At 44.5% G+C, this 16,441-nt stretch overlaps 1 protein-coding gene across 2 annotated transcripts in view; it reads left to right on the top strand.

Moving 5' to 3' along the window:
* Positions 1-16,441, top strand: part of adgrd2 (adhesion G protein-coupled receptor D2) — a 452,918-nt gene that overhangs the window by 23,701 nt on the left and 412,776 nt on the right. For both annotated transcript variants that reach the window (XM_039762694.1, XM_039762695.1), the window contains exon 3: positions 11,925-11,985. In XM_039762694.1, the coding sequence (XP_039618628.1) occupies positions 11,925-11,985 (61 nt within the window). The remainder of the gene's footprint in view (positions 1-11,924; positions 11,986-16,441) is intronic.

Below are 16,441 nucleotides of genomic sequence, written 5' to 3'. Positions count from 1 at the left end.
GAGACAAAGTCAGAGAGGTGAGATTGCGTTGGTTTGGACATGTGCAGAGGAGAGATGAGGGGTATACTGAGAGAAGGGTACTAAGGATAGAGCTGCCAGGGAAGAGGATAGGAGGAAGGCCTAAGAGAAGGTTTATGAATGTGCTGAGAGAAGACATGCAGGTGACGGTTGTGACAGAACAAGATGACAAGGACAGGAAGATATGGAAGAAGATGATCCACTGTGGCAACCCCTAACAGGAACAGCCGAAAGAATAAGAAGAAGAAGAAGAAGTATTTGAGCTTATCTTTGTTGAGTGAATGTTGAATACAGTAGGCCAGTTTCGCAGGATCTATATGGGTAAACAGTTTAGGCATTTCCAGTATGAACTTGTCAGGTCAGGTTGACGTACCCATCACACAACGAAACAGCTTGCGATTTTGTTTGGCAATCCCCCCAGGCAGACAAGCAGTCCAGTCCCCAATCTTCAGAAATCTATCTGCCACAGCCTTGTGTTACGTGGGTGTCCTCTTGGCCTGGTCCAGCCACTGTGGTCCTCAGCAATGAGGGTCATGTGAGTTGGATCACCCTTGGGTAATCACCCCACATGGCCATAGTGCTGTAACTGACCTCACAATGCAGGTAATGTGCCTCATTTGGGACTCCATGAGTCACACCAGTGGTACCCAAGGATTCCTCGAAGAGACACAATACTAAATGAGTCAAGTTTTTGTCTTGAAAAAGTGCCACACGCCTACTAAAGAGTCAGGTCAGGTTGGGGAGCAGGCACTGGTACAGCGTGTTGGCGTATCCACCACACAACGAAACAGCTCAGGATCCTGGTTGGTGATACCCCCTCATCGCCCCTCCCCACACGAGGCAGACATGTGGCACTGTCCCACCAACTATCTGCCACAGCCAAGTGCTACACGGGTGTCCTCTTGGCCTGATCCAGCCACTCAGGTCCTCAACAATGAGGGTCCTGTTAGCCAGATTACCCTCTGGTAATCGCACCACATGGTTGTAGTGCCATAACTGACCTCACAATGCAGTAATATGCTTCATCTGGGACTCTGTGAGCAACACAAAGTAAAACCAACCCAAAGATTATCTGAAGTGACACAGTACCAAAGGAGTCCAGTCTTCGTCTCAGGTCACTGGATAGCGTCCATGTCTCGCAAACAGGAAGCACCAGGACTCTAAAGACTTGGACCTTCATCCTTTTGCGCAGATATCAGGAGTGCCACACACCCCTCTCCAGTGACGTCATGACCCCCCATGCTCTCCCAATCCATCTACTGACTTCATAGGAAGAGTCACCAGACACATGAATGTCACTGCTGAGGTAAGTAAACTTCTCGATGAGGTTGACACTCTCTCTGAAGACAGACACACTGCTGAGGTCATTAAAGGCCTGGCTCTCAGTTTTTATCAGGACACTCACAAACCCAGACACTCAGACCCCTCACTCAACCTCTCAATAGCCTCCATCAGAACCTCCATTGACTCCATGAAGATCACAGCATCGTCAGCCAAGTCAAGATCAGTGAACCTCTCTTCACCAACAGATGCCCCAGAGCCGCTAGATCCCACGGCCCTGCCCAACACTCAGTCCATTCAAGCTTTGAAGAGAGTAGGAGCAAAAACACACCCTTGATGAACCCCAGAATCAACTGGGAAAAACACAGAGGTCCTGCCTACACTCTGCACAGCACTCACAGTACCAGTGTACAGGCCAGCCATGCTGTCCATCCAGGATATGTATGAGGGAAGTGTGACAGTGGTGAGGACGGAGGTAGGAGTGACAGAGGTTGGATTACATCAGGGATCGGCTCTGAGTCCTTTCTTATTTGCAATGGTGATGGACAGGTTGACAGACGAGATTAGACAGGAGTCCCCGTGGACTGTGATGTTTGCTGATCACATAGGGAGCAGGTTGAGGAGACCCTGGAGAGGTGGAGATATGCTCTAGAGAGGAGAGGAATGAAGGTCAGTAGGAACAAGACAGAATACATGTGTGTGAATGAGAGGGAGGTCAGTGGAATGGTGAGGATGCAGGGAGCAGAGTTGGCAAAGGTGGAGAAGTTTAAATACTTGGGATCAACAGTACAGAGTAATGGGGATTGTGGAAGAGAAGTGAAGAAGAGAGTGCAGGCAGGGTGGAATGGGTGGAGAAGAGTGTCAGGGGTGATTTGTGACAGACGGGTATCAGCAAGAGTGACAGGGAAGGTCTACAGGACTCCATGAAGATCACAGCATCGTCAGCCAAGTCAAGATCAGTGAACCTCTCTTCACCAACAGATGCCCCAGAGCCACTAGACCCCACGGCCCTGCCTAACACTCAGTCCATTCAAGCTTTGAAGAGAGTAGGAGCAAAAACACACCCTTGATGAACCCCAGAATCCACTGGGAAAAACACAGAGGTCCTGCCTACACTCTGCACAGCACTCACAGTACCAGTGTACAGGCCAGCCATGCTATCCATCAACCTTGAGGGGATGTCCCACAGGGTGGCTCGATCAACTGAGTCAACACTTTACAAAAATCAACAAAGGTTACAAAGAAACTCTGCTGATATTCGCGTTTGTGCTCCATGAGAACCCTCATTGCCAGTCACACTGCTGATGGCCGTGCCCAAGAGGTCATTAAAGGGCTGGATGTTGTTTTTTATCCAGGACCCTCGCAAGCCCAGACAATCAGACGCCTCACTCAGTCTCTCGAGCGCCCCGATCAGAGCGTCCATTGACTCCGTGAAGATCACAGCATCATCGGCAATGTCAAGATAAGTGAACCTTTCTTCACCAACAGATGCCCCCATGGCCGCTGGACCCCACAACTCTGCCCAACACCCAGCCTATGCAAGCATTGAACTTGTCCACTGATATAAAAAAGAACCTTTTTTTTTTTTTACCGTGTCCTGTTCGGCTGTGAAGCAATCAGAATTGATGTCTGAATGCTGGCGACTAGCCTTACAGTTTTTCTCTCAGGTGGAGCGTTACAGCTTCTGCTGACGTCACGCCTGATACCAAAACTTTATTAAAAATATTTTTAGATGTTTTAAGATTCGAACCGGACACGGAGACAAAAGTGAAAGAAAAAGAAGAGAGAGAAGGAAGAGATGGAGGTAAAGGGGGAGGGGGGGTTTCGTATAGAATAAACAATAAATGAACCAGAATCCGCTTCTAGACCTGCAGAAAGAGAGGGGGAAACAAACAAACCACAAGACAAAAACATTGCTGCATCAGCTACATGAAGATATATAAAAATGTTTGCTGACAATCATACAGTAATTATTACTGAGGCATTTAAGGCCACCACAACCTTAGATCATGTGCTGAAGATGTCCAAGTCATACTTATGAAATCACCATGTGAGCACCTGTGTGTGTACGCACGCTTGTATGTGTAAGGTTTCTCTATAGGAGCATCCAATAGTGAGTGTGAAGGGCCACAGACCTGCCCCCAAAACGTGCGGAAGATGGAGGAGTTCCAAGCCCAGAGATCCAGAGGTCACCCCAGAGCGCGGAGACCCCAGGGAGGCCGTCACCAGAGAAGCCCCAACCCCCACCCGAGGCGCAGAGGATCACCCGGGGTCACAACCAGCAGCCGGCAGAGTCCCGGAGATATCAACGGCAAGCCCTCAGGCCGCCCGCAGCCGCTCTCCCGAGTCGGCCGGGCCCGGAACCCAGCAGCCCGGGACCCGAGGCGACCCACCCGCCGAGGATCCAACAGAGCCCAGGGAACCAGATCCCACCAGGCAGCCACCGGGAGCGACCAGACAGATGCTTAAGGCAGGGGAGGGTAGGCAAAGATGTTGTAGTATTGCCAGATGTCCCAGGAGAGGGGAGGAGTCCAAAACCCCACCTGACATATACAGTCACACACAAACACAGTCATACACTCCCTCCCTCATGCTCTCACATACACATACAACCCAAGACTTACAAGGATGTACGCCAGACACCCATTCACACTCCCCACACACCCTACCTAACTCTGGTCCCGGTGCTGCCGCACCTGAGGTACAGCCATTCCTGGACGCCAGAGTTAGCCCGTTCCGCAGGGGTAATAGTGAGCAGGCACCCCCATCCAACGTAGAGCAAAGCAACCCACCACTCCAGACCACAGGCAGACGGCCAGCTCCCACTCCTAGCCTCCAGCCCCGGCAGCTAACTGAGAACAGAGGTGTAATAAGACCTCTAGTCTCCCTCCGCCTGCTCTAATGTAGTGTTGGTGTGTGCTGATAAGGTGCATTTTGTGGTTGGGGGGGCGCAGGCAGTGCCGGCACCATGTGGCCTACACCAGCTGATGCCAACACACAGCCCCACCTCCCCCCCAAAACTCTCCGTGACTAGGTGCAGTTTAAAATTGGAAGTGGACACCGCACTCGGAGTGAGGCTGAAATTTCCCCACCGGATGCCGTTGAGTGTGCCCACTCCCAAGGCCCTAAGTGTGCATTTGTGTGGAATGTTTTTTGTGGAAGTGTTTAATGTGCAAATAAAATTGGGGTGTAGGCTGCCACAGGACTGCGGAAAGGGATCCATTACCCGCACCCCCTGACTTACCCACACCCCAAGGCCCTATGTGCATGTTTGTGTGATGATGTGAAGGAGCAGGAGGAGGGAAATGTCTGAGGATGGGGAGGAACGGCTGAGGGGCCTGAGCCCTCCAGGGAGCCAGCTCCCCTACTGGCCCCAATAGGCACCTCCGTTCCCAAAATCCACCCGGGCACGGAGGCCCCAGCCTATCTAGCCATGGCCCGAAGCAGCAGCATCACAGAGCCCCACGGAGTCTGAGGCCACCAACCCACACCACCCCAGCAGAATATTTACTCCCATCCCCACATTTACTCAACATTCAGATTAAGTAAGACATAAGACACCGAGGATAAAGCTGGATCCTCCCCTCCCGGACATCCCTCCCCATGGTGGAACTGCCGCACGTTCCGCCCTCTTCCCGCAGCGTACATGCCAGGACCCAATCCCCAAGGCCCCACCCATATCCCCATCCGGGACGGCCGCCCCAAACCCTAAGCCACCAGGCCCACACCCAGACCAACCCAGGGGCATTGCGCCACTAGGCAGCGACCGCAGCCACCGTCAAGACCCCTAAGGCCCTACACACAACCACCAGAAGCCCACCCCGAGGTAACCCAAGCACCACCAGAGTCGGGCAGCAGCCCCCCAGCCCAAGACCCCCCTAGTGAACCCACCCCAGGGATCCTCCAGATACTCCAAGCTCAGACTCTCCACCACATCAACCACAGCATCCCGCAGGACCATATCAATGACCCTCCATCATCGCTATGTGATGGAACCGATCAAAGGAGCCCAGAGAGATTGATTTGAAGTGGAGGCAGAGGCTGTCTCAAGTGTAATATGATCCAATAAAAGATTTCTATACTGGTTAATGCAAAGATTATCTTTGTTTTTCCAGTTTATGAGGATAGTTTTCTTAGCGATGCATATGGCAGTGAGAACCACGTGAACCAAATTTGTTTCAATCGGGACATCCTCTAGGTTCCCCAGCAAGCAAAATGAGGGGGAAGTTGGGATATCACATTTCAGACACTTTGACAGGTCTTCACATACTCTATACCAGAATCTCTGAACAGGTGGACATGACCACAGTGCGTGGATATAACTGTCAGGAATGTTGTCTGTGCAGTGTGTGCAGGTGTCAGATGGCACAAATCCCATCCTGAACATCCGATGACCTGTATAGTGTACTCTGTGTAGAATTTTGTATTGAATTAGTTGTAAATTGGGGTTTCTGATCGTTTTAAAAGTTTTTAAACAGGTTTGGGACCAGAAAGTCTGATCAAAGCTAACTAATAGATCCTCCTCCCATTTGCCTATAGGAATTGCTATTGTATCATCTATTTTGGTCAATGTTTTATATACTTTAGACAGTAATTTGGGGTGTTTGAGATTACAGAAGTCTAATACCCTTGATGGTGTTTGTAATTCTACTTTAAGATTAAATTTTTCTTTAACTACTGATTTAATTTGGAGATATTCTAAAAATCTATTCTTGTCTATCCCAAATTGGGAGACTATTCTGTTAAATGGAATGAAATCCAATCCTTCAACTATGTGTTCCATGTATAGAATTCCTTTACTTTTCCAGTATGGGAGGTTCATCATTTTATTGTTTTGCAATATGTCAGGATTATTCCAGATGGGTGTGTGTCTGCATGGAATTAGTGAAGATAAAATAAAAAGAACCTTAGAAGTGCCATACAAGTTGGACGGGCATCCCGAAGAGGAGAGGGGTAAGCTCCTTATCCAAGCAGGAGGCCCCAGGAGTTTGGCCAGTCATCCCACTTATGAGACAGTAGGGTTCCTTACCCCAAAGGGAGGTATAAGTATATTCCAATTGGATGTATTCACAATACCTTTCCTGGCTGGGTTGAAAAGGAGGCACTGTCTCTAGGGACTGTTTATTCCCTGAGGGCGATAGATGGCAGGAGACCTGGATATTGATACCTGTCCACACACCAGCAGGGAATGCTAGGAATTGTAGTCCAGTAGAGCAGCCCTGCTGGGGTCTGGGGGTGCCGCAAGAGTTACACTCTCTAATATTTGGGATTTCCATATGACCCAGAAGTGATTCCAGTGGGCAAAGCCCTGGCACCGGAAGTACTCCCAGTTCCTCGATAAAAGGGGACCACACTGTCTTGTCCAGGCGTGTTGGAGCTGGGAGCAGAGATAGGCAACCCTCAACTGGAGGAGTAGCAATGCAACATAGACAGAGGGAGAGAGGGAAAGAAGAAGACACACCTGTCTGTTGTTGGCACAAGGTATTTTTTCATAAAAACCCCTTTATTTGAACCCGGGACTGTGTTTTGTGTGTTCGTCTTTGGGGATCAGTGGCTCCCCCTAGCTTTCACGAGTGCCTTTCCTGGACACTTTGACAGCACAAAACAAAAGTTTACAGAAGGAATGTTCTGATTTATCTCACAAAGCGGTCAAAAAGTAGTGTGAGGCTTTCAATAACAGACCTGAATCCCATCAGAAGGAGGGCATCAGAAGGCTAGGCTAGAGATTAGACTAGAGCAGCTGGCTTCGGCCTACACCAGGCTAAAGTGCTCTTCAACATCAAAGTTCAAAAAAAGTTAAACAAAACATCTCAAAAACACTCAAAATATGGATAGTGTAAGTACCCAGAAGGCCAAGTTGGAGGAGGATTTCTTGCCCATCTAGGATGCCATAATGCAAGGATGTCCAGGTTGCTGACACTACCCAGCCGGGACGCCTTATAATTCCTGACCTTGCTGGGACGCTGGAAGGAAAGATGGACTAGTGAGACCTGGAAGCCAGGAGCAGTTCATCCCCAGTTTGGACACCCACAGAGCTGCATGAGAATTGGTGTGCAGAAGTATAGCCCTGTAGGGGTCCTTGGGTGACAGTAGAGGGTTCTGTAATGGGAGGACCTCCCAGCTTTCTGTATGACCCAGAAGTGCTTCCAACAAGCAGCCACATACCGCCGGAAGTAATCCCTGCTCCAGCTTAAAAGGAGCATGCTGCCATACCTCATAGAGTCGGGGACAGGAGGCGGCAGGCAAAACGCAGAAGATGGAAGGAGACAAGAGAAGTCATTGGTTTTGTGATGGTTTTGTCTGCATGTACAGTATTGTATTATCACAGCTAGTTTGATTAAAATATCCTTTATTTGAAGCCAGAGAGGTGTTGGGTCTTGTGTGTTTGGGGTTTGGGGACTCGGTGGTGCCCCCTACTGTTCACAATAGAATATGAAGGGAACACAAAAATCATTGTGATGATTGTTATTTCTGTCCCTGCCCAATTTAAGAATATCACTAAAAGAATCAGAAAGTTATTATTTGTCCTAATCATCCATGACCGTTACCTCTTGGACCTGATGTAGCAATTCGTGCTTCCTCGGACAGAGAGAAAATACTTCAGGTGATTAGGATAAACTTCATGAGTTAGTAAGAGATCAAGGACTTCCCAAAGATGGCTCAGAGCTCTTATGGTCCCGAGTAAAATATAAAAAATGATTAAATCCAGGTGCAACTTTCCTTCTGTACCAAAATAGAGAAAAATATTTTGCAGTGTATTTCACAAAAGATGAATCCTAGGTTACTACACTGATGTAATTGGCCTATTGCAGAAAAAAGAGCCATCCAACTTAATTAAAGGATAAGTGTTTGTCTCTGTGTCTGTCCGGTTGCTATATGTCTGTCGTTTCAAATGATTGCACGTCACAAACATTTTTACTAATAAAATAAATTGCATTTCTCATTCCAACAGATGGCGCATCACAAAGATTAACACTGTTTTTACAAATTCCCTACCATATGGCATATAATAGATACATATGCACCGCATTTGTCATTCCAACAGAAGCCGCATCACAATGATTAACACTGCTTTTATGAATCCCATACCATATGGCATATAGCAGACACATATGCATTGCATTTGCCATTCCAACACATGCCACATCACAAAGATTAACACTGCTTTTATGAATCCCATACCAAGTGGCATATAACTGTCCCAGATACATTGCATTTATTTTTCCAACAAATCACAAACATTTTTAGTAATGCATTTTACTACTACACATTGTTGTAATGCACCATCTGTTGGAATGACAAAGGCAGTGCATTTTATTACTAAATGCATCAGGAAATACATACCAAATGACATATGAATTGCATGGTGCGCTGCAAATGTTAATGCTGAGGTCTACATTGATTACTTAAATTTCAACTTGTTTTAGACGTGAAGCATGGCTAGTAATACTAATAAATGTGCACCAATACCTGTTGCTCATTCCATGCATTTGGAGGAAACCTATGAGAACGCTGAAAGTCCTGTCAAGATAATTAATTACAACGAGCATTATTGGATCATAAGTGGGGACTTGAAAGTTCTGTGCATCCTACCAGGCCATTGTTATGACTTGGACTCCCAAAACATGTAAGTTCCAAAATCGCACACTAAAGGGGGATATACTGTGAAAACCCTGGCTTGATATAAGAGTAAATATAAGGTCTTTATAAAATAACAGGTTTTTTTTTCACAATAATGCTCTTATGCAGGAAATAAAGTCAATGGCTTGAAAAGGCAAAGGCGATCCAAGGCAAAGTCCCGCTACAAACTCCAGAACCGTAGTCAAAATCAGAGCATGAAGTCAAAAATCCCCACATCACTAAAACACAGTAGAAACATAAATAAACTCACCAACTCCCTGGTGCATTCGAATGAACCTCTGGGAAATTGATAGGGCAGAGGGCAGTCCCTGACAGTGATGGGCAGGTGGCCCCACCCCTTGTAGAACCTCCCACAAAGCACAAGGCACATAACAAAAGGGTTAGAGAACAAAGTCGATAACTAACAAAAGTAACATTAGCATTAAGAAATGACACAAAATGGGCTTAAAACAAGGCAGCCAGGCGAGGAGCCCTAGTTGAAGGAAGCCAGTCAGCAGTCAGGGTATACTCAAGTCCCAGGTTTTCTCTATGAGCAGTCATAGCTACGAGCGATACCAAAAACATCATCAGTTCTAACGTAGTGGATCCCGATCAAGTGCTTCTATCGTGGCTTCATATTAAGCGTGGCTTGATAAAGCAGTTTGTCAAAACCTATCAAACCATGGCACCTCTTTAATGTATTTGTGCTGAAGGTTTCCAGATTAGGGCGGCAAGGTGGCGCAGTGGGTAGCGCTGCTGCCTCGCAGTTTGGAGACCCAGGTTCATTTCTCAGGTCCACCCTGCGTGGAGTTTGCATGTTCTCCCCGTGTCTGCGTGGGTTTCCTCCCACAGTCCAAAGACATGCAGGTTAGGTGGATTGGTGATTCTAAAGTGGCCTTGGTGAGTGAGTGTGTTTGTGTGTGTCCTGCAGTGGGTTGGCACCCTGCCTGGGATTGGTTCCTGCCTTGTGCCCTGTGTTGGCTGGGATTGGCTCCAGCAGACCCCTGTGACCCTGTAGTTAGGATATAGCGGGTTGGATAATGGATGGATGGATGGTTTCCAGGTTTGCCTAAGGATAAACAGAAAGAGGGAAGTTTTGCTTGACTCAATGTTAGAAAAGTCATTTCTGATGGAGAATTTGATGCTGTGATGAATGACAAGGAACAAGAGGCCTGGGTATCATTCAAAGAAGTAATTTCTAATTTATACGTTTTTATATAACTCTACATCAACAACGTTTATTTCTATAGCACATTTTCATACAAATAATGTAGCTCAAAGTGCTTTACATCATGAAGAAACAGAAAAAAGACAAAATAAGAATTAAAATAAGAGAACACTAATTAACATAGAATAAAAGTAAGGCTGTGGTGAGCTGGCACCCTGCCCGGGGTTTGTTTCCTGCCTTGCACCCTGTGTTGGCTAGGAATGGCTCCAGCAGACCCCCATGACCCTGTAATTAGGATATAGCGGGTTGGATAATGGATGGATGGCCAGAGAGGACAGAAAATACCAAAAAAAATCCAGACATCGGAAGAAAAAATAAATTCTGCAGGGGTTCTGAGGCCACGAGACCACCCAGCCCCCTCTAGGCATTCTACCTAACATCAATGAACTCAGTCAGTCCTCATTGTATTCAGGGTTCTCATGGAAGAACTTGATGATGACGGTCACGTGGACTTCTGGCCTTTAATCCTTCAATGATCAGGTGGTGGTGGAGCAGGTTGCCACCGCAGAAAACCGGAAAAAGAACAGAAGAGAAAGTAGGGGTTAATACAGATTTTGAATATGAAACCATGAATAATAATGATAATTAATTGAATATACAGAGCATCAGGATTTAAGCTAAAATGAAGTTATGAGAAGGCCATGTTACAGTAATGTGTTTTTAGCAGTTTTTTAAAGTGCTCCACCGTATCAGCCTGGTGAATTCCTATTGGCAGGCTATTCCAGATTTTAGGTGCATAACAGCAGAAGGCCGCCAGCCTCACCACTTCTTTTAAGTTTCGCTCTTGGAATTCTAAGTAGACCCTCATTTGAAGATCTAAGGTTACGATTTGGAGTATAAGGTGTCAGACCCTCCGATATATAAGATGGAGCAGATTAGATAGATAGATAGATAGATAGATAGATAGATAGATAGATATTATAGATAGATAGATAGATAGATAGATAGATAGGCACTATATTAGATAGATAGATAGATAGATAGATAGATAGATAGATAGATAGATAGATAGATAGATAGATAGATAGATAGATAGATAGGCACTATATTAGATAGATAGATAGATAGATAGATAGATAGATAGATAGATAGATAGATAGATAGATAGATAGATAGATACTTTATTAATCCCAAGGGGAAATTCACATAATCCAGCAGTATACTGATACAAAGAAACAATATTAAATTAAATAGTAATAGAAATGAAAAAAATTTAAAAAATTAAAATAAAATTAATGTTAGCATTTACTCCCCCAGGTGGAATTGAAGAGTCGCATATTATTTAAGGCTTTATAAACCATAAGCAGTATTTTAAAGTCAATTCTAAATGACACAGGTAACCAGTGTAGTGACGTCAGAACTGGGGTGATGTGCTCGGATTTTCGTTTCCTAGTGAAGATTCTAACAGTTGCATTCTGCACTCGCTGCAATCGATTGATGTCTACCTCTAATTATATAGAAGTTATGAAAAATGTGTTAGTTAAGTTTGAAGAATTTGTTTCGCAACATGAGTCTTAAAGTTTGGAATCACATTTAGAGTTTTTCCCTGGAAATGTCACATTGGTGAATATATGGTGCAGGAAGATGGCGCATGAACTCCGTGAAGTGCCGCGTGACGACCTCCATATTTGTGTGACACTCACGAGGTTTGGACCAGCCAGTGTTTAATACATTTGTATGTCTACTCATCAGGGGAAGGTTCAAAGTAAATAACAATGTTGTGCCTTAAGGTCTGAGTTTCACTGCTGCCACTTTTGTACTTTTTTTCCTGTGACAGGTTTCTAGACTGTTCGGAGTATCTGCCATATTGCCAGAATTGGAAAGTTCTGAATCAAATGGTTAGTAGAACTTCTTATTTGAATGCATAATAGAAATGTTGAAATAATGCTGTTTGACTATTTATTCATATTTAAAAGTAATCACTCCATATATAAAGAGATAAAACGTGCCAGGGTCTAATGTACAGAGTCTAATGGAAAAAGGAAACAAGAAACACAAAGAAAGATGGATGTAAGGGCTAGAATGTCAGATGAACGAAGTCAATGTCAATGTCAATTTATTTATATAGCACATTTAAAACAACATAGGAATGCTGTGGCCAAAGTGCTTTACAATCCTCTCTAATAAAACCCCTGTGTGCGTCCAGGTGTCCGTGTGTGTGTGTGTCTTCTGGTGAAGTGCGCCTGCGCGGGGCCACACGGCACGTGTTCGGTCTCTTCCTGTGCATTCCCTGTGTGTGCAGAGAGAGAGAGAGAGAGACACACACACAGGTGCGTGCGCACAAGAGACAGACAGACAGACAGACATGCAAGCATGCACACACACACACACATACACACACGCGCGAAAGACACACTCACACACACACACACACACAGGCAGGCCCGCGCGAAAGACAAACACGCACACACGTGCATTGTTGCAATGTTACTTTTCTTGGTTGTTTATTAAATTACGGATTTTTCAAATGTTCATTTTTTTCCCTGTGCTTAAAACTTATTAAAAAAGGTGTTTTTAGCGAGTGGGTCTTAAGGCTATAGCGCGAACTCTTGCAGTGTTAAGTTTTCTCTGTTGTTCAAGGTTTTCTTAGTGTCATTCAATGTTTTTACATTTAGTCTATTACGTTGTGCATTCAATGGTTTAATTAACTATATTTGTGCTTAAAATCTTAAAAAATATATATATATATATACATATATATTAAATATAAATAAATATATATATATTATTATATTTCATACGGTCTGGAATGCATTAATTGTATTTACATACAATCCTATGGTGGAAATTACTTCAGTTCCACTGCATTACTGTCTGACAAAATTACAGGCATTTTACAGAAATACAAACCCGTATTACTGAGAGAGAACATTAAAGGCACACAATACAGTGACGCATATTACAGCCACATACGAGGTCCCTTGCCATTTAATATAGACTGTTCCTACTAATGTTTATGCACTACTGTTCTAGCGCCGGCGGCACAGTGGCGCAGTGGTAGCGCTGCTGCCTCGCAGTTAGGAGACCCGGGTTCGCTTCCCAGGTCCTCCCTGCGTGGAGTTTGCATGTTCTCCCACAATCCAAAGACATACAGATTAGGTGGATTGGCGATTCTTAATTGTCCCTAGTGTGTGCTTGGTGTGTTTGTGTGTGTCCTGCAGTGGGTTGGCACCCCCGTGACCCTGTATTCGGATTCAGTGGGTTAGCACCTGGATGGATGTTCTAGCGCCTGTTATTGTAACAGGCTTAATGTCTAGTAATAGAATAAAAGAAAAACCTACAATTAACATCCATCCATCTATTATCCCAGTGGTTCTCAATCTGTGGGGAGGACCCCCCTAGGGGAGGTACAAAGTAACAAAAAGGGGGGTGCGAAGATGTGAAAAAAAGAAAACAAGAATCGAAAATATGAAAAAAAACATCTATTGAAACCAAAACAATTTAACTTAAAGTATATTCTGATACTAGAAAAATCAATATAGAGTTATATAAATGTCGATAAAAGTTAAGTAGGTATAATAAAATATGCATCTATGATATATCATTAATTAAAAAAGAACAAACTGGTATTAGTGGGATCCTTTCAAAAACGTTAGGGGGGGGGGGCGCAATTAAAACTGTTATGAAAACTCGGGTCGCAAATACGTAAAGGTTGAGAAATGCTGCATTATCCAGCCTGCTATATGCTAACTACAGGGTCAATCCCAGCCAGCACAGGGTGCAAGGCAGGAAACAAACCCCGGGCATGGCGCCAGCCCACCGCAGGGCATGCACACATACTAGGGCCAATTTCAGAATCGCCAATGCACCTAACCAGCATGTCTTTGGACTGTGGGAGGAAACCCACGCAGACAAGGGGAGAACATGCAAACTCCACGCAGGGATGACCTGGGAACCGAACCTGGGTCTCCTAACTGTGAAACAGCAGTGCTACCCACTACACCACCGTGCCACCCTACAATTAACATAATAATATAAATAGAAATAAAATATATGAACATACAATAAATAATAAATAGAAGTAATGTTGCAGAATCACAATGAGGAAACCATCATTATTACTGGAGGTCACAGAAAGCAAGTGAATAGAAATGAGTCTTTAATCTCGATTTGAATTGTCGACGACTCCTTTATGTGACAAGGTAAAGAGTTCCACAGGCGAGGCTGCCAAAACTCTGTCTGTCCCCCTTAGTGTGACACTCGGTATGAGGGACAACAAGAGACAACTGACCAGAAGATCTAAGCACTCTAGATAGTTGGTGTAAAACACACAATTCAGATAAATAGGCAGGAGCGAGACCATGTAAAGATTTAGAAACTAACAACAAGATTTTAAAATCAATTTGAAAACTGACAGGCTGCCAGTATAAAGAAGCTAATATTCGAGAAACACAATCAGACTTTCTTGCCCCAACCAGAAAGCGAGCGGCAGCATTTTGGACCAACTGTAACCTGCGTGTCAGGGATTTGCTAATCCCAGAATACAGCGAGTTGCAGTAATCAAGGCGAGAGAAGATAAAAGCAGGAGTAGCTTTCTCAAGATCCCTAGAAGATAAAAAGAGGCTTGATCTTACCTAATAGACGAAGACGGAAACAGCAACTGTTGACTACAGAATTTACTTGTTTCTCAAAAGAAAGGTTACTGTCAAAGATAACACAAAGATTGCGGACTTGAGGTTTGCAAAAGACCGAGAAAGAGCCGAGAAACCCAAGACCAGTTTGGGCTTTAGCTGATGGACCCACTATAAGCACCTCTGTTTTATTTTGATTCAGATCAAGAAAATTATTAGCCATCCAGTATCTTACAGTGGTGTGAAAAACTATTTGCCCCCTTCCTGATTTCTTTTTCTTTTGCATGTTTGTCACACAAAATGTTTCTGATCATCAAACACATTTAACCATTAGTCAAATATAACACAAGTAAACACAAAATGCAGTTTTCAAATGATGGTTTTTATTATTTAGGGAGAAAAAAAAATCCAAACCTACATGGCCCTGTGTGAAAAAGTAATTGCCCCTGAACCTAATAACTGGTTGGGCCACCCTTAGCAGCAATAACTGCAATCAAGCGTTTGCGATAACTTGCAATGAGTCTTTTACAGCACTCTGGAGGAATTTTGGCCCACTCATCTTTGCAGAATTGTTGTAATTCAGCTTTATTTGAGGGTTTTCTAGCATGAACCACCTTTTAAGGTCATGCCATAGCATCTCAATTGGATTCAGGTCAGGACTTTGACTAGGCCACTCCAAAGTCTTCATTTTGCTTTTCTTCAGCCATTCAGAGGTGGATTTGCTGGTGTGTTTTGGGTCATTGTCCTGTTGCAGCACCCAAGATCGCTTCAGCTTGAGTTGACGAACAGATGGCCGGACATTCTCCTTCAGGATTTTTTGGTAGACAATAGAATTCATGGTTCCATCTATCACAGCAAGCCTTCCAGGTCCTGAAGCAGCAAAACAACCCCAGACCATCACACTACCACCACCATATTTTACTGTTGGTATGATGTTCTTTTTCTGAAATGCTGTGTTCCTTTTATGCCAGATGTAACGGGACATTTGCCTTCCAAAAATTTCAACTTTTGTCTCATCAGTCCACAAGGTATTTTCCCAAAAGTCTTGGCAATCATTGAGATGTTTCTTAGCAAATCTGAGACGAGCCCTAATGTTCTTTTTGCTTAACAGTGGTTTGCGTCTCTTACTTATGGTGGAGTTGTGAACACTGACCTTAATTGAAGCAAGTGAGCCCTGCAGTTCTTTAGACGTTGTCCTGGGGTCTTTTGTGACCTCTCGGATGAGTCGTCTCTGCGCTCTTGGGGTAATTTTGGTCGGCCGGCCACTCCTGGGAAGGTTCACCACTGTTCCATGTTTTTGCCATTTGTGGATAATGGCTCTCACTGTGGTTCGCTGGAGTCCCAAAGCTTTAGAAATGGCTTTATAACCTTTACCAGACTGATAGATCTCAATTACTTCTGTTCTCATTTGTTCCTGAATTTCTTTGGATCTTGGCATGATGTCTAGCTTTTGAGGTGCTTTTGGTCTACTTCTCTGTGTCAGGCAGCTCCTATTCAAGTGATTTCTTGATTGAAACAGGTGTGGCAGTAATCAGGCCTGGGGTGGCTACGGAAATTGAACTCAGGTGTGATACACCACAGTTAGGTTATTTTTGAACAAGGGGGCAATTACTTTTTCACACAGGGCCATGTAGGTTTGGATTTTTTTTTCTTTCTAAATAATAAAAACCATCATTTAAAAACTGCATTTTGTGTTTACTTGTGTTATATTTGACTAATGGTT

The sequence above is a fragment of the Polypterus senegalus genome, chromosome 9 (assembly GCF_016835505.1).
Source record: "Polypterus senegalus isolate Bchr_013 chromosome 9, ASM1683550v1, whole genome shotgun sequence".
Lineage (NCBI taxonomy): Eukaryota > Metazoa > Chordata > Cladistia > Polypteriformes > Polypteridae > Polypterus > Polypterus senegalus.
The sequence above is the reverse complement of the archived record's forward strand: the minus strand, read 5'-3'. Positions and strand labels throughout refer to the sequence as shown.